At 40.3% G+C, this 10291-nt stretch overlaps 1 protein-coding gene across 1 annotated transcript; it reads left to right on the forward strand.

Annotated features, from left to right (window-relative positions):
- The first annotated feature begins 6001 nt into the window (after positions 1 to 6001).
- On the forward strand, positions 6002 to 9978 carry LOC131969417 (E3 ubiquitin-protein ligase rnf152-B). The gene has a single exon (XM_059330407.1). The coding sequence runs from the start codon at positions 6347 to 6349 to the stop codon at positions 7115 to 7117; it is 771 nt and encodes a 256-aa protein (XP_059186390.1). The 5' UTR covers positions 6002 to 6346; the 3' UTR covers positions 7118 to 9978.
- Positions 9979 to 10291: the final 313 nt, after the last annotated feature.

Consider the following 10291-nt stretch of genomic DNA (forward strand, 5'->3'; position numbering starts at 1 on the left):
GAAGCATTCAAAATCTTTATTTTAGCTTATTTAAGTAAATTTTTGGAAGATACAAATACATTGATTTAAATAATGAGACTCACCAACAATAATAAAAAAAATTTGTATGACAATGACATTTCTCATTTTTGTGCACAATCACTTTTTTTATTTTGAAAGTTCAGTAAAAACAAAGCCAAAAAAAGACACAAAATGACTAAAAAAAAAAGACACAAAATGACCAAAAAAGACACAAAAAAGACACAAAATGACACAAATGACCAAAAAAGACACAAAATGACTTACAAAGACACATAAAGACATGAAAAGGATTCAAAAATGGACAAAATATCCCTTTAAGACTCCAGGGAGTTAAACTATTATACAATGTTCACATTCTGGGTTCCTTTTGTGTACAATGAGATATTGTTTGAACAAAAAAAAAAGGTTGGAATTGTTCCATTGTTCATTGTTATAAATTGATAATTTTATTATTAATTTAACACAGGGGCCACAGCAGGGGCCAAAGGCTTCTTCACAGGGGCAGTGGCCCCTGGAGGCCCCTGTGTAGAACCGCCACTGGCTGTGTGTTTTATCTGCACAGGTCATTCTTTGAGAGCACAAGTCTTATTTGTCATGGTTATGTCCTCAGCAGTCTGCAGTGGTGGAAGAAATACTTAAGTTAAAGAATAAATACCACACTGCATGATTACTCCACTCCACAAAGTACAAAAGTATCAGCATTAACATGTACCTAAAGTATGGCTGGGTGATATGGACCAAAAGCCATGTCCCGATATATTTAGGCTGAATATCTATATACGATATATATCCTGATATTTTTATTGCAAAGTGAGAGCAAGTGTTCAGTCAAAGTCAAATATGACATGTCACAAGTAATTTTATTGAAACAGTTTATTTAAGTGAACATAAATACTGTATAACAACAGAACCTTTAAAAAAAAAAAAAAAAAGCTCCATAAAGTGCACATTTAAATAAATTATAGACCACTGTTTTCTTCAATTTCTTGTTCATTTTAATGCCTGGTACAACTAAAGGTACATTTGTGTGGACAAATATAATGATAACAACAAAAACTAGCTCATAAGAGTTTAATTTAAGAGCTGATATCTAGACATTCCCCATGGTTTTCCTTGATAATAACCAAAATCATAAACAGGAAACAATAATAATTTTAATACTTTTTGCCATGACTGTATATCGATATATGTGATATGGTCTAATTCCATATCACATTTAAAAATATATCGATATATCTTTTATATCGATATATCGCCCAGCCCTAACCTAAAGTATCAAAAGTAAAATATTCTTATATGTTCTAATATATTAATGTATTATTATTTTTTGATGCATTTGTGTAAGCAGCCTTTTACTGTCGTCCAGATAGGGCTTTTTTTAAACTACTGAATATACTTTTATGTGCTTTAATTTACAAACATGTGTAATCATTTTAAATTGATAGACCCTTATTTACATTTTTAGACTGTCCTCCCCCAAAATACAACCCCATGGATCATTTATTTACCATATTACGCCCCATGTTTACATTTGGTGTTAGTGGCGCCCTCTAGTGGCCGTAACGAGGCGGAGTATAAAGCACAAAAGTTGCAGTTAGCGCGGGAGGTGGAAGGGTCAAACAAACCCAGGACTTTCACTCAGGAGAACGTCGTCCGTGTCCCACGTGAAAACAAATTTCTCGAAGTAACGGCACTCGAATTACGTAAAAACATGATGCACGTAACTGTGTCACTCACTTCCAGCATTTACATGCATTTATTTTACTATTTAAACTGTCTTTTATAATGCCTAACCACAACCTTTTGCCCCAACCGTAGAGAAGTAGTTTTGTGACCTAAACACAACGAAATTTCAACTTTTTCACAATGTCAATCATTATGTTTTTGGAAAATGATGTGTCAATCTTCTGCAACCTGTTGGAAAGCTATTTTTGGAAACACTCATGTCTTATAAAGTTACAGAATACCATCAAATTATATTAGCATTAAGAAATCAAGTTGGAGTTACAGTTGAAAATCGGGTACCCTCAACATGATTAAATCATTCAATATTACACAATACCTGAAAAATAATATGATGAATCAACATGATTTTTTGAACAGTGAAATGTGAATGAATTCTTTTGGTTCAACACGCAACAGGTAATTGAGATAAAAAAAGGAAAATTGTGTCAGTTGGCCACATTTTGATAGTGTGGGACCGATTAAAATTCCACATTAAAATCAAGTAAAACCAAAGGATCTTTTTTTCAGTGTGTGGGTCATATTTGAGGGGACGAACATACGACAAATGTGGTTGTGGGGTTTGTTTGTTTTCTAGAATGTATGGCACTGTGTCATGTTTTCTCTACTAGAAATGTGTCCTTTAGGGGACTATTGCATTTTTTTCTACTGGAAAAACACTGTATTGGACATTTCATCGTGTTTACTCTATGCTAGCAGGATACCCCAGAGAGCATTTTTAAAAATAGTTTTCTCTACAGTAAAATCACTCAATTGGGCACTCTGTGGTGTTTTCTCTACTAGAAGGGCCCAACAGAGGGATTTTTTTCATGCTTTCTACTGGAAGGGCCCCATGGAGGACATTTTCTCATTTTATTTTTAATTTGAAATCAGCTTAAGGCTGAGGTAAAATGAGAACATTATTAAAGATGATCCTCTATCGTCATCCTTATCATTATCATCATACATCAGCATGGTAATGAAGCTTTAAAATTGGATATTGAATTGCTTTAGGCTCCCACGACCAGAGATCCACATATTGTCTGCTGATGGCTAAAGAAATCTTAAAACAGCCACATTTAGAGGACTATTCCTGAAAGTGGTATCTTAATGTGGATCTTCAAAGTGGATTGCGTGTGTAAGTCAGAACTTTATGTCCCTCTTGTTATGAAAACTGAAAAGGTTTGAAAATGAACCTTTTATTAAACAATCAAATCAGAACCAGTTTTATCATATGGGCATAATTGATAGTTCTGTCTCAGAGATGTAAACAGAATGAATAAAACTTTCATTAAGATTTATAGTCATCAGCTCGTGAGTCAGCTCGAAGGTTATCAAAGATTTAGCCCTAGGGTTTCAGATCATTTGACCACCTTCAATGGCCTGTTTGTGTGATTTCTGCCTTAAGCATAATAGTACCTTTGAAAGTCCACGTGCACACTTTGCCATAAAGTTGCTTTGAACTGAAACAACTTTTAGACCGTCTTAACGCAGCAATAAAACTTGCTATTATTGTTTATGGCAGAGGTTCTCCAACTTCTCCCAGACAAGGAGCCCTTCTAAGCTAGAGAACAGTGGTGGACTGTCTGATGGGTGAACAAGTAAACACACTACAGGCACACAGAAAGTTTTATATATGGCTAGGGTTGTCATGATACTAAAATTTTTAACTCGATACGATACTCAGGAAAATATCCGATACTCGATACCATTTACGATACCACAAGGATAAAAACAAAGATCCCAAAATTTAACATAAATATTTTTATTAACAAGAAAAATGCAACATTTAACAATTAACAGAACCACAAGTTAAATATTTATTATAAAAAAACAGTTGTGCAAAAAGAAACTGCAACTATGATATCAAGCTTCATGTCTGAGGTAGTGCAATAAATAAATAACTTCCATAACCAATAACAATTAGAACAATATTTTCGGCTGTGTGTGTTGCTGTTTGGTTGCAGGTCGACTTTTCTCTGCTTCATTCTGGGACTTCAAGAGAGAAAATAACACTTTTCAGTCACCAACATTTATGTCAACTTATTAACTCTATGCTTACGTATACTGACACTTTGTCAATTAACGTAATATGGGCGTACTACGTGCCTGATTTATTTATTTACGTTGTTTATAATCATTAACGTGACATCAGCCTTTAATTGCTAGCTGCGGCTAATGGCTAATAATAGCACGGCCAACATTAATGCGAGCCACCGGTCACGATTACATCAGTAAAAGGTAAAAGGTAAGTTTGAAACAAAATAGTAAAAAATAGTATTGATACTTTTGAAATTGAGTATCGTATCCGGATACTACGTTTTAGTATCTATACTTTTTTGAGGATCGATACTTTTGACAACCCTATATATGGCACTGCATTGCATTTTCACTTTGGAGGAACTTCATGCTTTCTCCATTAAAGGGCACCCTATGTGGTACTGCATCTCATTATCTCCACTGGATGAACATTCTAGAGGGCACTTTTCTCAAGTTTTCTCTATTAAAGGGCACACTTGAGGGAACTTCATCACATTTTCTCTACTGGAAGTGGATCTTAGGGATGCACTTAATCATGTTTTCTACATTTAAGAGCACTCTACATGGCACTGCATCTCATTTACCCCACTTGAAGGGCATGCTAGAGGGTACTTAATTTCATTTTCTCTAGTGGAAGTGGATATTTGGGATGCGCTTTATCACATTTCTGAACAATTGAGGCTTTGAATATGGCCCATTGGGACTCTAGGGTGGCTGGGCTCAGCCTTAGAGATAGGGTGAGGAGCTCAGACATCCGGAGGGAGCTCAGAGTAGAGCCGCTGCTCCTTCACGTTGAAAGAAGCCAGCTGAGGTGGTTTGGGTGTCTGGTAAGGATCCTCCTGGGCGCCTCCCGTTAGAGAGACCAACTGGTAGGAGGCCCCGGGGAAGACCCAGAACATGGTGGAGGGATTATATCTTTCCCCTGGCCTGGGAACGCCTCGGGGTCCCCCAGGTGGAGCTGGACGTTGTGGCTGGAATGCCGTGCTTAGCCTGCTGCCCCTGCGACCCGGCCCCGGATAAGCGGAGGAAAATGGATATATGGATTTATCACATTTTCTCCATTTAAGGGCACCCTACATGACACTTTATTCAGTTTTCTCCACTAGAAGGGCACATTATCAAGTGTTCTCTTTCAAAGGGCAATCTAAAAGGCACTTCATAATTTTTCTTTTCTCCACTAGAAGATCAGTCAAGTGGGGACCTTATCACATTTTCTCCATGTAAGGATTTCCTACATGGCACTTCATCACTAATGATAAAAGTCTGATAAAAGTCGAATCATGAAATAAATATAGACCCTAACAAACTTTACATGTAGCCTATATTTCATTATAAATAGTCTTCGTTTGAAAAACGTTTCAGGACCCCTAGCAGAGGGCCACAGACCCTCACTTTGAGCATCACTGGTTTACAGTGTAAACATTAGACAATGGACACCTTCATAATATATTTGTGATTTCCTTTCCATTACCATGTGGAGATGCCTGCAGCCTCCACACTCCAAACCATTCTGACATCATTTTTTAATTTTTGAGCCACTTCCCTTGATCAAATTAACCTCTTCTCTTCTTCTTTTTTACATGGCTGAAATAAAATAGTCAACTCCCACTGTTCCTTTCAATCCCTTGTACTGGAACACAATGCAGGCCCATGTTTGATTGGAACATTGTGTGAGTTAAGCTGCTCTTTGTTACAGGAAACAGTGTGTTGACGCCCCCAGATGACCAAATTAGCGCATCCTGGCATGTTGTGCGTAATTGCGATCGAGCATGGCTGTCATAGCTGCCCCCTGAAAACAACAACAACTCTCTCTCCCTCTCTCTCTCTCTCTCTCTCTCTCTATCTCTCTCTCTCTCTCTCTAACGGGACTTTCAGGCGACACATCGTCTCTCTCTCTCTCTCTCTCTCTCTCTCTCTCCCTGTCTCTCTGTCTCTCGGTCTCTCTCTCTCTCTCTTTCTTTCTTTCTTTCTCTCTCTCTCTGTCTCTCTTTCTTTCTCTCTCTCTCTCTCTCTCTCTCTCTCTTTCTTTCTCTCTCTCTCTCTCGGTCTCTCTCTATCTCTCTCTCTCTTTCTTTCTTTCTTTCTCTCTCTCTCTCTGTCTCTCTTTCTTTCTCTCTCTGTCTCTCTCTCTCTCTCTCTCTCTTTCTTTCTCTCTCTCTCTCTCGGTCTCTCTCTCTCTCTGTCTCTCTCGGTCTCTCTCTCTCTCTCTCTCTCTCTCTCTCTCTTTCTCCCTCTCTCTCTCTTTGTGGGATGCTCGGACTCTCTGGATGGATGAGCCCTCGCGTCGGAGTCACCACCATTACATCATCTTTTCCCACACAGCCGATCGCGAAATGAGAGCTTTTTAATATTTAACCGGGATCCCGATTGTCCGGAGCGAGCAGCAGCCTCTTCATATCTCCACAAAGCTCCACTGTGGGACAAAATAAAGCCACATCAGTGATGTCTGCGGGGATGATGGCGTTTCAATGAGCGGGGAGGAGAGGAGGGGGAGAGGAGGAGAGACGTGCGCCGTCATCAGCATCTGTCCGCCAGCTCCCTTTGTGTTCACCGGAGAATGTGAATGGCGAAAGATGACATGGCAGAGGTAGATTTGGCATCAAACGGAGCGGAACCCCCCGGCGAGGCCTCCTCGGTGTTCCCCTACGAGGAGTACGAATGCAAAATCTGCTACAATTATTTCGACCTTGACCGCCGGGCTCCGAAGATCCTAGAGTGCCTGCACACGTTTTGCGAGGAGTGCCTGAACACGCTTCATCTCCGGGAGGAGCGGCCATGGCGCATCAGCTGCCCCGTCTGTCGCCACCGGACTCCGGTGCCGGATTATCGGATACAAAACCTGCCCAACAACACCAAGGTGACGGAGGATTTCCCGCTCTACATCGACTCGGACCCCCTGCCTCAGGACGCTCTGCCGCCGTACCCTCCCCCGCTGCACCCAGCTCTCGTCGCCCTCCGCCGGGAGGAGGCGTCGGGGACGTCCAGCGTCAGCCAGGCGACCCCGTCCACCACCGTGTCCACTGCCACCACCCTCTCCCAGGACTCGGTGCGCTACGACAGCTGTCAGAGCTGCAAGAGAGTGGCGCTGACCACCGGCTGCGTCTGCGTGATCTTCTCCTTCCTCTCCATGCTGGTGTTGCTCTTCATGGGCCTCATCTTTGTGCACAGTCACAGCATTCCCCCCTCGCCGGCGGGACCCATTTGCTTGTCGGTAGCCAGCATCCTGGCCATGTTCTCCGTGGTGGTCACATGGCTCATCTGCTGGCTTAAATACCGACCGGACCATGAGACGGGCCGCTCATCCGCCACCACTAACTCCCGGAGAAACGCCTGATAGGGCGGCTGCTGACTAGTGATGGAGCTGTTGTGCTGTGGCTGTGTGATTATGTACATAATACTGGCAACTCCTGCTCCCTTTACTTTTTCTAGGAAGAAATCTCGTCCACAATGGCCTTTCATCAGTATAGCAAACACCCAAAGGCCTTCATGTTGTTTGGAGCAATAGGCCGACATGATCCTTGATAATCTTCTCCTTAAATTGTGCACTTGAATTGACAGTAGGCCCAGCTGATGGGCGTCCTGATGACTGAACTGTAGTCAGAGACTTTAGACCCCTGCTGTTGGTCTCAGCTGTGGTTGGTTTGAATGTGAAGTGCTTATTTCCGACCTGTCCTGCTAAATTATATGCATATCCCACTATGCCACTCACTGTATGATAAGTGTCCATGATGATCCACTCTTATATCTCAACAAAGCACTATTGTATTGTACAGATAGTTGGCACTTCTGAGTTTCCAGCAGGTGGATGTTGGTTTTTACGGAGGCTTGTATTACAAAGAAGTCCACAACTGTAAATAGTCCACAGAGGAGCTAGGTGGGGATAGGTGTCATCAGCTTTTCTTGACTTTGCTAACCCTTGTTGTGCTTGAACTTAACCCTGCAGGATGGCACTGTTTCCTTTAGCACCATGAGAATGCACCTCCAACAGGTTTTTCAAGGGGATTCAGAGATAGATTGTGATTTTGACCCAGTGTTTGGCGATTATTGTGCATGATAGGCTCCTGAAAGGTTAAGGCATTTTGTTCCTACTTTTTTCTTTTGTTACACAAAGGACATTATGTGTCCTGACTCGTGTGCCTCACCTTGTTGCTGAATGAAGTAAAACTTCACTGTAATCATGATCCAAATCATGCACGGGCCTCCTGCCACAGACGGTGTCCAGCTGAGGCGTTGGCAGGGATTTCCTCTTTCTGTCACATCATTTACACAGTGGAAGTTAGAAACAGGGTTGTCAACATGGAGCCGCCTCCTAAATCTGCACCTTTTTAGACTTGTGAAAAATGTGGGTTTAAACATTAGAGCTCGACTGATATTTTCGATTCGTAACCAATATAAGGGAATAAAATGTCAGATACTGATATATTGGCCGATACAGTACTGTACATGTAACATTACCGTTACACTCCTATTTATGTACAAACGTAGAGGCAGAACACGCTAAGTAAATAGTTAAAAATTCTCTTTTTTGTTCCAGAATCCAAGTGTTTCTTCTCTTGATGCCAGCTGTAGTAGTTACAGTGACTTTAGGCTCTTGTCCCCGTGTTGTTGGATGACATTATAGGGTTGGCATCATGAGAGCTTCCTCCGTCTCTCATTCTGTGCTACTTTGCACTGGATTGTATTTCAGTGAGCGCTGGACCAACTATACAATGTTGGTTTCTATCAATATAACTAAATTACCCAAACACATTTTTCTACATTATATGTGGTTAAAAAAAAGGGGGAAATCATTTCAGAGCATATTTGACTACATATATGCAGATACAATATATATCTGTGATTGGCTGACCGACATATACCAATATATACCAATAACTGATGGAGGCTGATATACTGGAATGATAATAAACCTTTTCTATGTGGCTTTTTTTTTTTTTACCGATATGACTCTGCTAAGAGTACTCAGGAGTCTTCAACTAAGCATTTTATTAAATTATATTTAACGTTATTATATATTATACACACAAAAAAACTATTCTAGAAATTAAAACTGAGGGGGAAATTTCTTTACATTAAAATAAATAAATAAATAACCAAATTAACATCAGTACTGTATGTTCAGTGTGAGTCAATTACATTTTCTAATCTACCCAATATATATTATAAAAAAGGTTTTCCTATCGGTGCAGATATGCTGATATGCCTTTGATAAGCCGATATCAGCTGATATATCGGTCAGGCTCTAATCTCATCTAATATATCTGTTTCTTGGCCAGGCCAGAAATGATGAAGGACTTCTAAAGGGATACATTTGGTTGCTCTGAGATTGTCAGGAGTCATAATTACCTCTGGAAACTTAAAGGGGCTGAGATCAGAAAGAGGCACATAAGAATGATAAAAACACTGCAATTTGTTTTGTTTGTATTTCATTTCCCTAAACTAATAGCAATCAGTTTATATTGGTTTCCCCTCAGAAATACATAGCGAAGCTGTATTAAAACAGAAACACTGAACTTTTGGAATCAAATCAGCTTCAGACAACACAGTGTAATCAAAAAGCCAACAGTGGGCAAGCTCCTTATTATGAACATTACTGTGAACCGTTGGTGAATTCTGTGTATGTAATTGTTGCTACAATCTATACAATTATTTATTTATTATTCTTGATTATGGCAAAATGTGATACCTAATTTGTGGTGCGGTGTAAGACCCTCATTTTCACAACTGTGTGACGATCCAGTTGCACTCCTGTGTCATGTTCTGGCTCCCCAACCTTCCCTGTCAGCATTCAATGAAGAATTTGGAGATGAATTGGACGGCAAAGTGGTTTAGCACTTATAGCCCTTGCACACTCATGGTATCCCTACCTCACTGCATGGGGAAAACCAACCCAAAATAATTCAACATCATTCTTAATCCGCCCTCATTCTGCTTGCTTCAATCATCCTGCTCAACCTTTTCCCAACTTTTAGATGATGCACTTTCACCCTCTTATTTGACACAAGTAACGGGGTATACCTTTGTTAAATGTAAGCATATTGTATTTATTTCGGAGGACCTAGAAAATGTTGTTGGTTTTTAATGAGAATCTGTGGTTGTTGTTAAAGTACCAAAAGTATTTGCACAGAGAAATGTTCTTTATGTGCTGTTTTACATACATAAACACATTTCAGTAATAAAGGAAACATGAATACCCATCGCATTCATTTCTCTGTCTTGGTGCAGTGAAGCCAACAGCTGACAGCACAGCCTGCTACCAGGGCTGTATTTTATCAGGCTCAGTCTTACATAATGACTGGTTAGGACCTGAAGATGATCCAACCGCGCACACAAGTTGATCACATGTCTACATTGTGTTTAAATAGGAATCACATGTTAAGTAGATAAAAAAAAAGCAGGGCTGGCTTTAGTCTGTGCAGCAGGCTCTGCTGTGATCTGCTGTGCACCAAATATGCCCCCTACTGGTAGACAAAGAATCCTACATGCTAAAAAAAAATAAAAAAAATAC

The sequence above is a fragment of the Centropristis striata genome, chromosome 4 (genome assembly GCF_030273125.1).
Source record: "Centropristis striata isolate RG_2023a ecotype Rhode Island chromosome 4, C.striata_1.0, whole genome shotgun sequence".
Lineage (NCBI taxonomy): Eukaryota > Metazoa > Chordata > Actinopteri > Perciformes > Serranidae > Centropristis > Centropristis striata.